The 18,918-nt window shown below is 37.5% G+C and overlaps 1 protein-coding gene and 1 long non-coding RNA gene across 3 annotated transcripts; both read right to left on the bottom strand.

Annotated features, from left to right (window-relative positions):
- Nucleotides 1-714: 714 nt before the first annotated feature.
- Nucleotides 715-5,013, bottom strand: LOC125139638. Its single transcript, XR_007138691.1, has 4 exons — nt 3,821-5,013; nt 3,506-3,655; nt 2,610-2,736; nt 715-2,524 (listed from the first exon to the last, which is right to left on the bottom strand). It is a non-coding gene; the product is annotated as an uncharacterized LOC125139638 (long non-coding RNA).
- A 60-nt stretch (nt 5,014-5,073) lies between these two features.
- On the bottom strand, nt 5,074-9,616 carry LOC125139637. 2 transcript variants are annotated; one of them, XM_047804172.1, is made up of 8 exons: nt 9,069-9,616; nt 8,382-8,513; nt 8,035-8,202; nt 7,782-7,918; nt 7,301-7,412; nt 7,125-7,206; nt 6,076-6,950; nt 5,074-5,498 (listed from the first exon to the last, which is right to left on the bottom strand). In XM_047804172.1, exons 1-7 carry the CDS (start codon nt 9,258-9,260, stop codon nt 6,850-6,852), a joined length of 924 nt encoding a protein of 307 aa, XP_047660128.1. In that variant the 5' UTR covers nt 9,261-9,616; the 3' UTR covers nt 5,074-5,498; nt 6,076-6,849. The 2 variants fall into 2 exon arrangements, with proteins under 2 accessions (XP_047660128.1, XP_047660129.1); XM_047804173.1 differs by having other exon boundaries at nt 6,076-7,199.
- Nucleotides 9,617-18,918: the final 9,302 nt, after the last annotated feature.

An 18,918-nucleotide genomic window follows, 5' to 3' on the forward strand; every position in this document is an offset into this window, starting at 1 on the left:
TCATTTTGCATAATATTCTCAAAAATGCAATTGTTTTAAGCCCTGGGAATATTGAAGTTCATTGGGAGACTGATATTTTTAATATTAATCAAGACTGATATTTTAGGAAACTGCTAAATTTATGTTATTTCTAATACAGTAAAAAATAAATGCAGCATATTTCTGTGATTATTTGGAAACAATATTAGAAATAATATTGTTTAGGTTGTTACTTTAACTTCACAGTTTACTGTAGACAGGCATATCTACTGTGCCTTTCTACAGTAAACTGTGATAAGTTATTATCTGTGATTATTTTACCCTTACCCAGGTTTGCCTAAAGTTGTTTATGATCCAACTCATCTCCAGCTCTTTTTGACCCTTAATTATTTTATACAAACAATCTCTAGTAATAAGTCACAAACAACTTCTAGTCCTGCACACAGAAGGTCAGAACTTCACAAACAGCTTTTTAGTAAAAATTTCCATCACAATTCCCTTTTTTTTTTCCCAGGGACAATCAAAAAATATTTACTAATTATTAATCATTTAATCAATCTCTTTATTAATCATAAAGAGAGTGGAGACTTAAAATGCTATTGATAGATAACACAGTACACATGATCTTCAGTGCCAAATATGCTGTTTTGTGAGGATAGGACCTGAACAAATAAAATACACATTTGTTTATTTATATGGAAATAAATAAATCCAGTCACTGTCCGTGTCGTCTAGTTTCACGAGTTGTTTGGTTGTTAGTTTAGACATGCATTTAAATATGCAAATTTTGAATAAGGCACAATGTGAATTGTCCTGCGAGTTCAGATGAAGGTGCGTCTTCTCTCAGCATCGACAAGGTTTTTTTTTTTTCTTGAGTGTATTTAACAAACACACCTGTTTGACGCCATTAAAATGAGGTAGTGTAGAGTCATCTTGTAACCTTTTACAGTGCAGAGCATGCATCTCAGTTGTTCTTAGTACAACCTCAGGGTTATCTTCGGAAAACACAAACTGAAAGCGATCTTTCTCATGGACACAGAAACGACAGCAATATGCCCCAAATGACTCCACAAACCCTAATAAACCATGTAAGCCAAGGTTATCACCTGTTACTTGAACAATTGTACCCCTGACACAACTTACAGACACTGGATTCTTAAGCACTTTTAGATAATTTACTAGCGGCTCAATTATAGAATTCAAACCATACCGTCTAATATCCTGTGCATGAAAGAGGGCACATAAATGAATATCATCCAATGAAGAGTTAAACATAGGGGTGAAATTCCTTAATGTAAAATATATAGCACCCAATTTGTGTAAAGCTTTTTTTGAACATAAAGCGGTCTCTAAATCGTCATAAAAGAACTGAATTTGTAAGGCATCTTTTTCTGTGTAAATAAAGGATTACTTTTAAAATATGCCGCATCACTTAAGTCAACATAAACGCCTTCCTTTGGAACATGCCTGAGTTTAAACAAATCAATAAGATGCGGATTTTGTAAAATTGACTTTAGTGTTTTTAATATGGGAATATAAGCAAATTTATCTGTTACAACAACCTGATCAAATGTTCTTGTGGTTTTTTCTCCTGCTATCAAATCTTGTGCCGAGCACTATTTGAGTTGGTTCAACAGTTAGCCATTTCTCTGAAAAATGTCTCTTTCATTTGGCTTCCGAATTTAACAAACAGATTTTTCAAATATTCAATTGAACTTTCTATTTTCCTTTTAGTAGCAATGTCATTTGGATATAGACAGAGCAAACCGATTGGTCTGACTCTGAATCTCAAAAACAACTTCCTCCATAGATGAAACAAAACCACTTACAGCAGACTGACATTAACCTAGCAACTTTTAGTTGTGGAACAGCAAACGCACACATATCCAAAGTGCTCTTATTTGACTTTAATAATACAGACATTGTGGCCACTTCTCCAACACTGCCAATCTGATCAAATGATTGATCACTAATTTGTCCTTCTGACTCAGCAGTCTCACAGTTGTTAGTGGTGTCAAAATTCTGGTCAATTTGCTTGCCATGTTTTGTATTCAAATGTTTTCTAAAACCTGAAAAAGTACCAAACACAGAACTACACCCTGTCTCTACAAATTTAAGGCAAAGTTTCTTTCCAGGAACAAAACCATGAACTAATCCGAAGTGCCTAATAAGCAATTTTGAACCAATTAACTAAACTTGGTTCAAACAAAACACTTCATAAGGACAGAAAAACTTAAGGCACCTAGCTAAGCAGCCTTGCTCTAACCTCAGCAACACGAGGACTCTCTTTCATTTTGCCAACATCTATGTTGTACACAGTGGTCTGAATGAAAGTGTAAATGTTGTATCAGGTGCCAAAAACAAAGTGTGCCTTGAACAACTCATCAAAGGCACCAAGAGAAGAGATTGACTTGCATGGAATGGCATGCTGATCAAGAACAATGAAGTACTGGTGAACGGAATTCTTCTGAGGTCCCACGGCCAGTAGATAGGGCTGAGCAATAGCTGTGATTTCTTGAAAATGCTCCTCAATGTTTGTTCCACTCTGAGAAAACCAAGCAAATTGAAGAAAACCATCACCAATATCTTAAATGTAAAACAGAAAAATTCAAACAAACAAGCAAACAAACCTTCTTAAGACAACAAGGTGCTTCTCTGCTTGAGACACAGACACCTTTCCTGGTCTTTTCTGGCCTTGGGCATAAGGCGGGATCAGATGCAACAGAAGTATTATAGAAGAGAGCTCACTATCCCAACCTGTATAAACACAAAAAAACATAAAAAAAATGTATGTGGACAAAATATTTCACCTTTAAATTAGTTCACATCCAGAACAAACTTTTACTGATAATTTACTCACCCCCTTGTCATCCAAGATCTTCATGTCTTTCTTTCTTCAGTTATAAAGAAAATGTTTAAGGAAACCATTTCAGGATTTCTGTCCATATAGTGGACTTCTATGGTGCCCTGAGTTAGAACTCAGTGCACCATGTGTTATATTTAACCTCAAATGCCCATCTTGTCTAGCTCTGGATCAACTATGTGTATTCCAGTTCAAGACAGTTAGGGTATGTCGAAAAACTCCCAACTCATTTTCTCCATTAACTTCAAAATCATCAAAAGGAACATGCAAAGAAGATCAAAGAAGAAAATAAGATGGGAGTTTTCCGACATACCCTAACTGACCTGAACTGTAATACACGGAGGGCTAGACAAGACGAGCATTTGAGGTTTGAAGTATAAAATTGTCAATTTTAAAAAAAATAACCGATCCTTTCACTAGGTAAAGGACCCTTCTTTCTCGGCTGGGATCATTTAAAGCCCTTTGTTTGTATTTTGGAAGTTCTAAAAGAACTTTAGAATTTCTAGAAAGAAATTCTAAAATCCTCAAAAAACTATTTCGTTACAACTGAAGAAGAAAAACATGATCTTGGATAACAAGGGGGTGAGTACATTAGCTGTAAACTTGTGTTCTGGAAGTGAACTTCAATAGATAATTTGTTCAATAATATTTCTAATTTCTAACAGTAGGAGATTCAGCTGCTAGCAGTTGTTCTTCCAAATCACTGGTGCTTGGAAGCTTTTTGCACTGCTGAATCACTTTTCTCTTGAATGCAGTGGTCCGCTTCTCCAGTAGCTTGCCTGACACTCCTTCTCCAAACAATCAGAACAAAGTCTTACTCAATCGAAGAAGAGACAGAAAAAAAATTAATATTATTTCTAAGTGCCAGACAATCATCATTACCCATGTAGGCATTAAATAAAGTTATTTAGACATTTAGACATAAGTACATTTTATTATTTTGTTAATTTCTTAAAAGTATGATTATAAACACTTTACCAAGCATTTAATGTCTTTGAATCATGGAAAGACTGTCAATATATCACTTGATTGCATGGAGTCAAGAACCATGTTGCGGCGAAAGTCGAATGTCAATTTCATTTTCTTCTTGATGGCGTCATCAAAAGAATGGCTCATGAATGCAACTTACAAGGTTTTATTAGCAATGATGAACTTTGAACATCAAAAAAAGCAAAAAAAGCATATTCCTAAAATAATAAAATGAAAATTATATATACAAATCTTTTTACCAGCAGACAAAAATTCCTCCAGGCTCAGATCTTGACAAATTTTTGGGCATCCCCAAGTTTCCCCTTAACCAGCATGCTCTGAAAGAAGTGACGAGTTACTTCAGTAGTGACGAGTACACAGATTAAAAAAAGTGTAAAAAGGTTTCATGCCCAAAATATAAATAAGTACAGAAATTCTGTTGCAGACGTCTGCATGTCACCTCAGTATTTGTGATTAGGTCTAAGAATTGGTCATAAAAGGTAGCAAAAAAAGAATAATTCTCAAATACTTTATGCAATAATTGTGCAATACATGTGCTGTGCCATGCAATATGTAAAACAAATGTTCGTTATTTTCTAATATAGAGAGTTTAAACACAATCACTCCTTACAAACAGTTTGAAGTTCACATCTACTTATACTAGCATTAATATATACCGCTCTGCTCATTTCAGCTAAGTGTGTCTCTAACAGGAATAACATAAAACTATAATACCGACAACACTAAGAAAGATAAAAAATTAGCTTTGAGTAGTGTTGAACCATCGCTAAGCCCATAGTTAACTTGCCACGAAGATCATTTTCATGCAATCTTAGGTATCAGCATGCGTTTTGAGTGAATCCCTGCATGCATGTACAAAAGTGTTTCTCAGGAGCTGAAAAGCCGTTTGCCGCAGTCTCAGCGCTCTAGCGCCTTTCTTTCATGCTTTTTCGTGAAACCGTATATGAGCACACATCGGACAAACTTGAAATCGGCTGTTTCACTTTGTTTCCATGAAACATGATAGGACACAGTATGTTTATATCAGACATCTCCGGAAAAAAGCTTCTTCTTCGTTATTCTATGCTAAATAATATCAAATATGACATTTCATATTAAAGGCCAATATGTCGATAAACATATAATTTACACTCGAAAATCTGATGATTTGTGTGTGGTATGATCATTTTCATGCAATCTTAGGTATCAGCATGTGTTTTGAGTGAATCCCTGCATGCGTGTAAAAAAGTGTTTCTCAGGAGCTGAAAAGCCGTTTGCCGCAGTCTCAGCGCTCTAGCGCCTTTCTTTCATGCTTTTTCGTGAAACCGTATATGAGCACACATCGGACAAGCTTGAAATGGGCTGTTTCACCTTGTTTCCATGAAATGATATGTTATATCAGAAATCTTGGAAAAAAAGCTTTTTTACATTATTTTATGCTGAATAATATCAAAATATGCCGCAGTCTCAGCGCTCTTGCACCCGCTTCGAATGTTATCACACTATTGAATGGATGTTATCAGTGGTTAATGGGCCCATCGATATGGTCCAGTAGGCCTTGCAGATCAGTTGGCCTCTGAGCTCACGGTCCACATCTTTAAGAGTAGACTGGAAGTCTGAATCAGACTCTTGCCATCTTCTCCTAATGCGGTGTTTTTTCTCCATGTTCAGCAGAGAGTCCTCAATTCTACAAATGGTCAGCAAATAATTATTATTAAAATGTTATGTACACACTTGATCTACACAGATCTACACATTACAAAAAGTTCAGAAAGCATTACTGTGGTACACCTGACCAAACATATGTTACAAGTAAGGCCTTGCTGGTAATTGATTACTAATTACACCACATTCAAGTATTGCAGAATTATTGCAAATCTTCATTCATCTCTCCATGTCTCCTTCAGAAACCAACACTACACAACAAAAATAACAGAAACCAAGACACACATCAATCCTGCATACTCTTGTGCAAAATGCACTTGTAAATGGAATGTAAAATTCTCCCATCTTCAACTATTGTTACTTGCTTCTTATGTGTATTGTTTCCCTGATGCCTCTCTGATAACAGATGAGATATCTTATTGAGCGAGAATAGATATTTTCTCTGCTTTGTCTAGTCTTTGCATGAGCTGCACTTTTGTACATTACATTGTTTACTTATGCTTACCAATTTGTGTTGGCTTCACTCCAGAAAATATAAAATGTATAAACAGTGAACAACCAGCACAGAATTTTGAAAGGTTATAGAGCAGTGGACAAACCTAGGTCAGTTGATTTCCTCCGTCCATAATACAAAAGGGCATCAGTCAGTAGGTCATGGCGATGAGATGGAGTCATCTCCTTTGTGACTCTGGCAAATCTTCGGAGGAAAGACCACAGCCTTTCCATTCCTTCCCCATCTGTGAGCCCAAACCCATCAAGCCGTCTGGTACTGTACTTGATTAAAGCAAAGCGGTAAAATATCACATACTGTACACTGACACTGAGCATGATCCTACAACTTATAGTGATCACGGTTACAGTGTTCAACCAATCAAATGATATGAATAAAAAAGCTTGGGGCGAATCATTTCTATAGAAATGCTGTGTAAATAATTTGTTTATTGTAATCAAGTAGCCCGCTTACGATGTTCATATTGGGCATGTTTGGTGTTTATATTTGTGTGTGCATATGCCTGCTGTGCGCAGTTGCGCGTCATGTGATGTTTTCCTTTACTCACACTGCTGTTGTCTAAGGAGTTATTTTCCCCTCCCGTTCCTGCGCTGCTAGTGTTATGGGACTTTTATGGTGCATAATTAAAATCCCCGCACTCTCACAGCAGCAGTAGGTATACTGTATGTAATGTAAGTGGAGTGTAATGCAGCTTTTCATGCAGTCCATTCAGACAAGGTCCGGAGCAGGAGAGGGCCTTAGCGGTCAGCTTATGTTATTTTATCTTTAAATTAATAAAAATTGCAAAGCTGTTCATTACTTTATATTCATGTAATTATTATAAAAAATAGATTGTAATCTGCATAAAAATCAACTAAGGAAGCTAAATTGGTTTTAACAATCCTCTGATTATAGTGATTAGTTTGACCCCCAGACAGATTTGAGATAAGCGGTTTCCACTGGATTGTCCAACACATTGCATCTCTGAAACAAGTTTAGACAAACACCAGGTTAGAAAAATGTTAGATTAAAGATTATTTTTAGGCATTTCTAGCTCATTTCAGCTTTGCAGTGGATAGACAGGAAAAATGGAGGGCAAACAAGGAGTGAATTGTGTGTTTAACATGTCCTGATGTCCCAATGAAGTCAATGAATTACCTGGCAGGGCAATTTGTGTCCATAAACATGAAATGCTGGTACGGCCAAGGAGATTGTTGTGTGGTATGCCCTCCCCTGATTTCTGTTTGGACACAGTATGACAATTTTGAGTTGATGTGTCAAGGTATTTTCTCAAAATAATAATTCAGTTTTACACAGAAAAAAATGTTACTTACCTGCAAATGTGAGGCAACAACACAGGCAATGTCATAGACTACTCGCAGGTGTATGTTCTTGTCCTCACATCTTTGAAGTAACGCATCGATGACATACAGGGGATAGGCTAATCTATATCAACAGAAAAATGTGAATGATAAAACACTTTATACTGAGGAAAAGTTAAAAATAATTATACAATCTCCAGCATCACAATCAATACCTTAAATACTCAATAAGAACACCAGAATGATCCAAATCTGTTCAGGTTTTCTTATATTAGTGAATATTATAGAATTGTGGTAAAGTTTACATTTTGTAATATTTTGGAATCTCTAATATACATTCCATGAGGTTTATATTTGGTGACTAAAAAAATTAAATAAATGGCTTATGTTAGGGTCATGCTATTTTAGTCATAGCTAGAATCAAACAGGGGAATCATCATTCTGGAACACTGGGTAAATAGTAAAAGATGTCACTACAATGGCATAGACTTGCCGTTCTCCTTGGCTCATGTTGACAAACATTAGGGGCATTTCATGACGACAGGATGCTCCAAACACTCCTGTAACATCAAGTTTCTTTGCTTCTTGTTGTGACCTCAACACACTGCCAGCCTTAAAGTTACTGCAGTCCTAAAGATTTAATGAAAATATTGAATTTATGGGAGGAATAATGGTCTTTTTCCACAAGTTAAATCTAATATTTTATGGACTCAGTACTAATAAAGTATTCTGCAACTATGACTAACTTCGTGTGGCTTTGAGCTGTCAAGATGTGATAGCAGGTAGTCCTCTACATCCTTTTCATCAACAAACATGCTGGTTCCATGTAATGGCTCAACCGCACTTGTCCCTGAGCTTTGCTTCCTCACAAGGCCAAAGTTGGCATCCAATGTCACTATCATATCTCCATCCACCTAGAAAACAAACAGTTACAGTAATCCTGGTTTTGTATCTGCACCAGGCTTATGCTGTTACTGTTTTAGTATAATACTTTAACCATAATTGCATTTTCTATGACCTGATGGGAATTGATATCTGAAAATTGGATAATTCTGAATAATCAAAAAAGAACCATGCTAGAATTAGAACCAACCTTTGGACATGCTGGGCATGTGGTCCCATCATCTAATTGTGGGCAAACATCTACCAAACTTCTTTGTCTGAAGTGGTGATGCCTAAAATGGGATATGGATTCTCCCACCAGGGCTCTGTAAAGGGTGTTGACCTACGGTATTAGCAGTTTCACATATTACATCTGGTGATGGTGGTTAACTCATTTTATAGAAAAATATCAAGAATACATTTGCATGCTACTGTACAATCCTAGATGGTTCCATAAATGTTTACTTTTATCTGTGATATTTAATCATGTACTACAATCAAGGAAGAAAGTGTAATTTTCACATCTGTATGGTAGGGCTGCTCAATTATGAGCAAAATCATAATCACGATTATTTTGGTAAAAATCATGATATCATGAAAATATGCATTTATTTTATCCTTTTTATCATGTAAGTGTTAAAATAGGCTACACATGTCAAAACAGTGGTGCCTTCAAAGTGCCTTACAAACACATCGGTCCAGCAGCGCACAATTTATAATTGCACAAAAATTGTTGCACAATATTCTTTTACCTCAATTATCTTGTTTTTGTATTTGTTTGAATCCAAATTGAAAATCAAAAACAATTAGTTGCACAGCCCTACAATATGGACTCGTTAGTCTTCTATGAAAGTAACGGAAATGTTCACTTCACAGCCAAGACTTCAAACTGACTTACCTCTGCAAGTGTGAGGTTATTTTTCCAGTGCAGGGTGTTGCAAAAACCCTCAACAGAAACCTGACATTCCAGTGACAGACAAACAAAAAGCTCAAGCAGAGAGATAGAGAAGGCTGTCTGGGGCTTGTCGGCTGTTGCTGGCCAGAGCCCATACCTTAGCAGTGTGCAGGTTTCTGGTTCACACGCACACATTTTGACTGTGACAGTGCAGAGCCGTTCTGCCAAATTAACAGAGAGTGTGCCTTCTACACAACTAATACTAATGAGACATCCATATCAACATAGACTAAATCAATTGAGTGTGTCACCTATAGCTTAATGATTGATATTATTGCCGCAGGATTTTGGAAAATGACAAGTACTAACCTGTACTAACAATGACCTTCATGTCCTTTGTGTACACAGTATGGGTGTTATGGCCTTCAGGTAAATTTAGGAATAACCCCAGGGAGGATGGCTCATAGTACGCATTCTGTAAGAAAGATTTTAAAACAAGACATTAACACAGAGGTTCTCAACTCTGGCCCTCGAGATCCTCTTTCTGCAGAGTTTTGCGCCAACCCTGATCAAACTCACCTGCCTGCAATTATCTGCTGTTCCTGAACACCTTAATTAGCTTGCTCAGGTGTGTTTAATCAGGGTTGAAACAAAACTCTGCAGGAAAGTATCAGCTGCACTAACAGTTGATACGACATAGTACCAAAACAATTTAGAAAGAATCTAATGAATCTGTTGAAATTACTGTGACTTTGCTGTCTGTATGTATGAACGTATGCTATTGTACTTACATTCCACTTATCAGGAAGATGCAGTGAATTTCTGTGAGTCCTCTTCAGACAACCCTCACAAAACACTGCAGTGGTGTTGCACTCAATGCACCTATAATCAGCATGTTTTTCTAGGCAGACAACACACTGGGTAGTGAATGGTACCGAACATTCAAACGACACCTTAAGCATGTCATACTTGACTGCATCCTAGGCATGAAGCTCTCTCTTCTTTGCCTTACTGTATGCAGTCTCAGAACATGCATAACTACAGCTTGGTGCCACATCATCAGGTTCAGCCTGTTGAGGCGTAATAGATGTGGAAGAGTCCAAAGAGTGGGTGTGTTTGGAGTTGGGCTGAGGACGAGCTTGACCAAGGTAAGAAAACTTTGCCGGGCCAGTGATAGACCTTCTCACCACCTTAACATTCCTGAAGCGTGTGCGCTTAACATCTTTTCCCATATCTGAAATCTAAATATTAGGCAATTATTAGATTAAAGCAAAGTGCAACCCATACTGTAGTTTTTTATCACCGCCTAAAAGAGTGAAACGCATCAGTAAACATGCGATATAGGTGAGGTATACAGAATGTATTTGGTGAGATAGATAGATAGATAGATAGATAGATAGATAGATAGATAGATAGATAGATAGATAGATAGATAGATAGATAGATTGATTGATCGATAGATTGATCTTTAAGGTGGCAGTAGCTGGTTTAAACTGGTCCTCCCAGCCTGGCGGGTCACCTGACCAGCTAAGTCCAGCTTGACCATCTTAAAAGTGGCAAGAACACATCTAGTCCAGCTGGCTACACCAGCTAAAACCAGGCTGAAAGACTAACTAAAACCAAGTTATGCTGGTTTTAGTTGTTTGAGGTAAGGATAAGGCTATTAATGTAATATATAACATTTATAACAATTACATCACAGTTGTTATCTCAGGTCACGCCACTTTAAAACACATTTTCTGTTCAGGCATGTAAAACATAAAAGTATATAAAGTTAATGCTCACGTAAAGGGCTAATAACGTAAATCCCTCGCCACTTTGCGGTTCAAGTTTCGCCTCAGTGCATTGCTGATTTTTCAAAAATATTCATCGAAAAATAATAAAAACAAAAACGGTTTTCCAGGATGCCAAACAAAGAGAGAAAAGCTCTCAGAGGCTTTGTACATACCCACGGGCACTCAGACAAGACACATGATTGGTTCCCGGAGGACATAAGTGTTTCTCAAGAGCTGAAAAGCCGTTTGCCGCAGTCTCAGGGCTCTAGCGTCTTTCTTTCATGCTTTTTCGTGAAACCGTATATGAGCACACATCTGCAAGCTTGAAATGGGCTGTTTCACCTTGTTTCCATGAAACATGATAGGACACAATGTGTTTATGTCAGAAATCTCGGAAAAAAAGCTTTTTTACATTATTTTATGCTAAATAATATAAAAGTTCATATTAAAGGCCAATATATTGATAAAAATATGATTTACACTCGAAAATCTGATGATTTGTGTGTGGTGCACAGTAAATTTTGCAGTGTTAAAATAACTCGTTAAGAGTTAAATTTAACACTGGATCCGAGTGTATTTGGTCCCACTTAGAATTGGTGATAAAATGACTCTTGAAATAGTGTTAACACCAATAGTGTGAATATTTCACTTTTGTAGTTTATCTACATTTTTATTAGTGAAAAAATCCCACTCAGTTAATAGAATTTTAAAATATTTATTGATCAAATAACTCCAATAAGTGTTTATTTGATGTTATTTGATGTTTGAAGGTGTTATTTGTGTTAATTTTCATTTAAATATTTAAATCTGTGGTTTGACTAATTTTCTCTGCTACCATGTCAACTCAGTTTTGTTTTGTTTTTCTATTACATTTACATACATACATGGAATAGAACAGAACAGAAAACAACTTCATCAACATACCATTTAAAACCTTTATTAAAACAATGTCAGGCTTACATGCACAAAAAAAACACATCACATCCACACATCCACAGCAAATCCACACATCCGTACATCCACAGCAAAATTGTCTGCCGTGTTGAAATACTTGAGTATTTAACAAACACACCCGTTTGATGCCATAAAAATGAGGTAGTGTAGAGTCTTATTGCTCCTGCTATCAAATCTTGTGCCGAGCACTATTTGAGTTGGTTCAACAGTTAGCCATTTCTCTGAAAATGTCTCTTCGTTTGGCTTCCGAATTTAACAAAGTAAACGGATTTTTCAAATGTTCAATGTCAATGTAACAATGTCATTTGGAGACAGACAGAGCAAAGCTGCATCCTTGGTCTGACTCTGAATCTCAAAAACAACTTCCTCCATAGATTTACATTTACATTTACAGCATTTGACAGACGCCCTTTATCCAGAGGACGTACATAAGTGCTTAAACCTCTAACATTGAATACATTAATGCTGGTTCACAAGGTTACATACTTAAGATACCATGAGTTTAAAACATTTGTTCAAAGTTGCAATGAACGTGTCAGGTTTTTTTTTTTTAAATGCAAAAGATAAGGAAGTGCTAGTTGAAGTGTTTCCTGAATAAGTAGGTCTTCAACCGCCGCTTGAAAATAGCCAGTGACTCAGCTGCCTGGACCTCTAGGGGAAGTTCATTCCACCACCTTGGTGCCAGAACAGAGAAGAGTCTTGTAGTATACTTGCCTCTTTACCCTGAGAGATGGTGGAACCAGTCGAGCAGTGATGGTAGATCGGAGGTTGCGGGGTGCAGTGCGAGGAATGATGAGGGCTTTGAGGTAAGAGGGAGCTGGTCCATTTTTGGCTTTGTAGGCAAATCAGTGTTTTGAATCGGATGCTGCAGCTACCGGAAGCCAGTGGAGGGATCGCAGCAGCGGGGTGGTATGCGAGAACTTTGGCAGGTTGAAAACAAGCCGGGCAGCTGCATTTTGGATCATTTGCAGAGGACGGATTGCGTTCATAGGTAGACCTGCCAGCAGTACATTGAAGTATCCAGTCTAGAAATGACAAGAGACTGAACAAGTCTGAGCAGTCTGTGTGGACAAAAATGGCCGAATCCTTCTAATGTTGTAGAGAAGAAACCAACATGAGCGAGTCACATTAGCAACATGAGAGGAAAAGGACAAGGGTTAACCCAAGGTTGCGAGCTGTGGCTGAAGGGAAGAAGAGATCGTTGTGCAAGGATATAGCAAGATCATGACCTGGGGATGAATCACCTGGGATGAATAGCAATTCAGTTTTGCTAGGATTGAGCTTTAACTGATGAGCAGTCATCCATGATGAAATTTCTGCCAGACATGCTGAGATCCGGTCAGAAGCTGTGGCATCTGAGGGTGGGAAAGAGAAGATAAGTTGTGTATCATCAGCATAGCAGTGATAAGAGAACCCATGTGATGAAATAACTTCCCCAAGAGAGAGGACATGTTGAGAGGAAATGTTAATATTTAAGAAGAGGACCAAGTACTGAGCCCTGTGGGACGCCAGTGGAGAGTCTGCGTGAAGCAGATGTCACTCCCCTCCATGTTACCTGATCTGAGCATCCTTCCAGGTAAACCATTCCCAAGCTGATCCGCAAATCCCAAGACCCTTAAAGGGTGGATAAGAGGTCTTGTGAGATGGTCTGGAGCATAGTGGTAGGGAGTGGATCCAATGGGCAGGTGGTAGGATTGCAGGACTGGATAAGTTGTAAAATCTCTTCTGCTGCCACAGTTGAGAAATGTGAAAACGAAGGTGAAGGGGAATGCATACTCTGAGATGTAAGTGCAGTCGAGGCTGAAGTGAAGGTCCGGCAGATTTACTCAATCTTCTCCTGTTACAAAGAAGCAAAGTCTTCTGCAGTCAGGGAGGATGAAGAAGGTGAAGCCGGGGGGTTGAGCAGAGAAGAGATGATGATGTGGAATTTCCGAGGGTCATGTGGGGAAGCTTTATGCTTTTCCTGGCAGATGTCACATCTGAGGAGAACTTGACAAGAAGTGTTCTGTAAAAATCAAGATCTGCATCAAGTTGTGATTTCTTCCACTTTCTCTCTGATCCTTAGTTGAGGAAAAGTGAAAGTATCTGTGGCTGAGTCCAAGGGTAGTGAGGAAAAAGACTCAGGATCAGGAAGGGAAGAAATAGTGCCAGAAGCGACAGATGAAGGGGAGACAGAGCGAAGGTTGTGGCGAGTAAGAGCGAAGAGGTGAGAGGTAGTTTTAGGTAGGATAGGTAGAGTGATGGTGAAGGATACTAGGTGATGATCAGAGACGTGTAGTGGGGTAGCAGTCACGTCTGTACCTGGAGAAGGACGGGTGAAAACCAGGTCCAGGACATTGCCGCCTTTGTGTGTGGGGATGTAGCTGTTGGTGAGGGAGAAAGAGTCGAGAAGAGACAGGAGGGAAGAAGAATGTAGCTTGTCAACAATAAACCTGTACCACCACCCCTGCCTGTTTCTCGTGGTGAGTGAGAGAAAGCATAGGCAGAGGATAAAGCAGCTGGTGTAGCAGTGTTCTGTGGGGATATCCAGGTCTCTGTTAGAGCACGGAAATCAAAGGGGTAATGGGAAAAAGCAGAGATAAAATCAGCTTTCTTTACAACAGACTGACAATTCCAGAGCCCACCTACCACCACTGTTTGAGACTTACACAACAGAGGAGGGTAGATGAGGTTACTGGGATTGTACCTCTACTCTGTGGATGAGAGCGTCTGCGAGAGTAGGCCTTGAGTACAGAGATGGGTTTAATGCACATATCTGTAATCAAACAAGAGTGAGATTTAAGGTATCGTAAAATATATCAAACAGTACTAGACACTAATGTTAGAGAGAGATTCTGACAAACCTTCAATTTAAAAAGGTAAGCCCTGCCTCCAATTCACACCTTAACGGAGACTGAAACTACTCCTGATTAATCAGCTGAGAGAACAACAAAGACCAACACTATAAAATCAACAATGGTATAGAATATAACACAATCCAAAGTGCTCTTATTTGACTTTAATAATATAGACGTTGTGGCCACCGCTCCAACACTGCCAATCTGATCAAATGATTGAGCACTAATTTGTCCTTTTGACTCAGCAGTCTCACGGTTGTTAGTGGTGTCAATTTCTGGTCAATTTGCTTGGCATGTTTTGTATTCAAATGTTTTCTAAAACCTGAAAAAGTACCAAACACAGAACTACACCCTGTCTCTACAAATTTAACGCAAAGATTCTTTCCAGGAACAAAACCATGAACTAGTCCGAAGTGCCTAATAAGCAATTTTGAACCAACTCAGCCTGACAAACAAAACACTTCATAAGGACAGAAAAACTTAAGGCACCTAGCTAAGCAGCCTTGCTCTAACCTCAGGAACACAAGGACTCTCTTTCACTTTGCCAACATCTATTTTGTACACAGTGGTCTGAATGAAAGTGTACATGTTGTGTAAAACAAAATGTGCTCATCAAACAACTCATCAAAGGCACCAAGAGTTGACTTAAATGGAATGGCATGCTGATCAAGAACGATGAAGTACTGGTGAACGGAATTCTTCTGAGGTCCCACGGCCAGTAGCTGAGCTGAGCAATAGCTGTGATTTCTCGAAAATGCTCCTCAATGTTTGTTCCACTCTGAGAAAATGAAGAAAACCATCACCAATATCTTAAATGTAAAACAGAAAAATTCAAACAACCAAACAAGCAAACAAACCTTCTTGAAGACAACAAGGTGCTTCTCTGCTTGAGACACAGACACCTTTCCTGGTCTTTTCTGGCCTTGGGCATAAGGTGGGATCAGATGCAACAGAAGTATTATAGAAGAGAGGTCACTATCCCAACCTGTATAAACACAAAAAAAACATAAAAAAATGTATGGGGACTAAATATTTCACCTTTAAATTAAAAGTTCACATCCAGAACAAAATTTTACTCACCCCCTTGAGTGATCATGTCTTTCTTTCAAGATCAACATGACAAGATCTTCATGTCTTTCTTTCATCAGTCGTAAAGAAAATGTTTAAGGAAACCATTTCAGGATTTCTGTCCATATAGTGGACTTCTATGGTGCCCTGAGTTAGAACTCAGTGCACCATGTGTTATATTTAACCTCAAATGCTCATCTTGTCTAGCTCTGGATCAACTATGTGTATTCTAGTTCAAGACAGGTAGGGTATGTCGAAAAACTCCCAACTCATTTTCTCCTTTAACTTCAAAATCATCAAAAGGAACATGCAAAGAAGATCAAAGAAGAAAATAAGATGGGAGTTTTTCGCCATACCCTAACTGTCCTGAACTGTAATACACGGAGAGCTAGACAAGACGAGCATTTGAGGTTTAAAGTATAAAATTGTCAATTTTAAAAAAAATAACCGATCCTTTCAATAGGTAAAGGACCCTTCTTTCTCGGCTGGGATCATTTAGAGCCCTTTGAATCTGCATTTTGGAAGTAAAACATGAACATCTTGGTTACATTATCTGTAAATTTTTGTTCTGGAAGTGATTAGATAATTTGTTCAATAATATTTCTAATTAATATTTAAAGTATAAAATTAATCTTAAACATCTTACCAAAATTAACACCCTCTTCTGAGTCACCAGTAGGAGATTTAGCTGCTAGCAGTAGTTCTTCCAAATCACTGGTGCTTGGAAGCTTTTTGCACTGCTGAATCACTTTTCTCTTGAATGCAGTGGTCCACTTCTCCAGTAGCTTGCCTGACACTCCTTCTCCAAACATCAGAACAAAGAAGAAGAGACAGAAGAAAATGACCCAATATATTATTTCTAAGTGCCAGACAATCATCATTACCCATGTAGGCATTAAATAAAGTTACATTTAGACAGAAGTACATTTTATTATATTGTTAATTTGTTAAAAGTATGATTATAAACACTTTACCAAGCCTTTAATGTCTTTGAAGCATGGAAAGACTTGGCAATATATCACTTGATTGCATAGGGTCAAGAACCATGTTGCGGCGAAAGTCGAATGTCAATTTCATTTTCTTCTTGATGGTGTCATCAAAAGAATGGCTCATGAATGCAACTGCTTCCTTGCATTCATCCTTACTCAATATGGTCTCTGGATTAAACTCTGACTGCCTTTTACAGTTGGTCCACCAGACCCCGCATCAGCAGATGCTCCTTAAAAGCTTCAACACTGCTTTAAGAATGATAAATGAAGATAATCCTTAAAAAAGGCAACATTGCAACAGAACTCCTGAGAAAGATGGCGGAATGAGATATATAAATAACGAAAAAGGTATGAAATTTTGGACACATTGTGCACATTGTGTAAGCCTCTTTGTATAGTTTTGATCATAATAATGTTTCTTAGAGAAATACATATGCAAATAAAAAAAATAAATAAAAATAAAACAAATAAAAAGTCTTTCAATTCAACAGCAAAATACACCACCTGTAGCATGGGTACTGTATATGAGATGAGCAGCATTACACAGTATTAGAACTCAAAGCTGACACTTACATTTTTGGAAAAGGGAACAAAGTCACAATTCCTCTGGCATATTTTTCTTTGACCTGCCTTGGTGGTGATGTACTGCAGTAGTAAAAAATTAAAAACATTTAAGATAAAAAAGACAAGTTTAAAGAACAAAACATTTTTAGAACTTAAGATAATATAGCCACCGGGTAATGATCATGAAGATTACCCATTCTTTTCCGTCATGTCAGCTGCCAAGATGTTGACCATTTTCCGCCTCGTTTCGTCCCCCAAAGACTTTGTTCGGTTGTATTCGTTTATTGTACGCTCCCCACCAGGTTTCTGGACAAGGATGGTTTCCACCAACTTAAAAATTATAATAAAAAAAATATATATATATTTTAGTCTCAAAAACTGTAAGTCTCGTAAATCAACTTCAATCATAGAAATATCAAATTAATGTTAATTTTTTTAAATTGATTAATGTGTTACTACTCCCCCCCATGTAAAATTACAAAAAAATTTATACCCACCATTTTAGCTTCATCGTCTAGCCTCATCCGTTTACTGGAGGAGCTTTCAATAATGACTGTAAATGGATGAAGACAGGGACAGATTTGACTGCCCATGTGGAGAGGCAGAATCCAAGTCTGGTTGCAGATACATTTTTATGGGGAATTATTATTAATTTATTATTTATTTATATTAATAGGAATGATGAACTTTGCACATCAGGGCACATGCAATGTGTGACTGTATATATAAAATTACTAGACATCCATAAAGTAACAAAAAAAAGCATATTCCTAAAATAATATAATGAAAATATATGTACAGCAGACAAAAATTCCTCCAGGCTCAGCTTATCTTGACAAATTTTTGGGCATCCCAAGTTTCACCTTAACCAGCATGCTCTGAAAGAAGTGACTAAGTATTACACAGATTAAAAAAGTGTAAAAAGGTTTCATGCACAAAATATAAATAAGTACAGAAATTCTGTTGCAGACGTCTGCATAGTCACCTCAGTATTTGTGATTAGGTCTAAGAATTGGTCATAAAAGGTATCAAAAAAAAGAATAATTCTCAAATACTTACAGTGATAGGTGTTTCACTTTTCATCTAAAGTTAATGATGCCATACAGTTTCTGATGCAAGTTGCGTAAAATAGTGAATTAAAAACAGCGACAATAATAATAATAATAGATTAATTGTGCAATATATGTGCTGTGCCATGCAATATGTAAAACACATGTTCGTGATTTTCTAATATAGTGAGTTTAAACACAATCACTCCTTACAAACAGTTTGAAGTTCACACCTACTTATACTAGCACTAATATATACCGCTCTGCTCATTTCAGCTAAGTGTGTGTCTAACAGGAATAAAATAAAACTATAATACCAAAAACACTAAGAAAGATAAAATAATAAAAAATTAGCTTTGAGTAGTGTTTATGTTGATAAAAATATGATTTATACTCAACAATCTGATGATTTGTGTGTGGTATGATCATTTTAATGCAATCACGTGTTTTGAATGAATCCCTGCATGCATTTACAAAAGTGCTTCTCAGGAGCTGAAAGCCGTTTGCCGCAGTCTCAGCGCTCTAGCGCCTTTCTTTCATGCTTTTTCGTGAAACCTTATCTAAGCACACATCTGACAAGCTTGAAATGGGCTGTTTCACCTTGTTTCGATAAAACG

The sequence above is a fragment of the Tachysurus fulvidraco genome, chromosome 19 (genome assembly GCF_022655615.1).
Source record: "Tachysurus fulvidraco isolate hzauxx_2018 chromosome 19, HZAU_PFXX_2.0, whole genome shotgun sequence".
Lineage (NCBI taxonomy): Eukaryota > Metazoa > Chordata > Actinopteri > Siluriformes > Bagridae > Tachysurus > Tachysurus fulvidraco.

Excerpts from the sequence above, each read along its gene's own strand:
- LOC125139637 (XM_047804172.1), bottom strand. The coding sequence starts at position 9,260 with ATGTGTGCGTGTGAACCAGAAACCTGCACACTGCTAAGGTATGGGCTC. Across the intron at positions 7,919-8,034 it reads ACAGCTCAAAGCCACACGAA|GACTGCAGTAACTTTAAGGC; the intron begins GTTAGTCATAGT and ends TTAAATCTTTAG. Across the intron at positions 6,951-7,124 it reads GACACAAATTGCCCTGCCAG|AGATGCAATGTGTTGGACAA; the intron begins GTAATTCATTGA and ends AACTTGTTTCAG.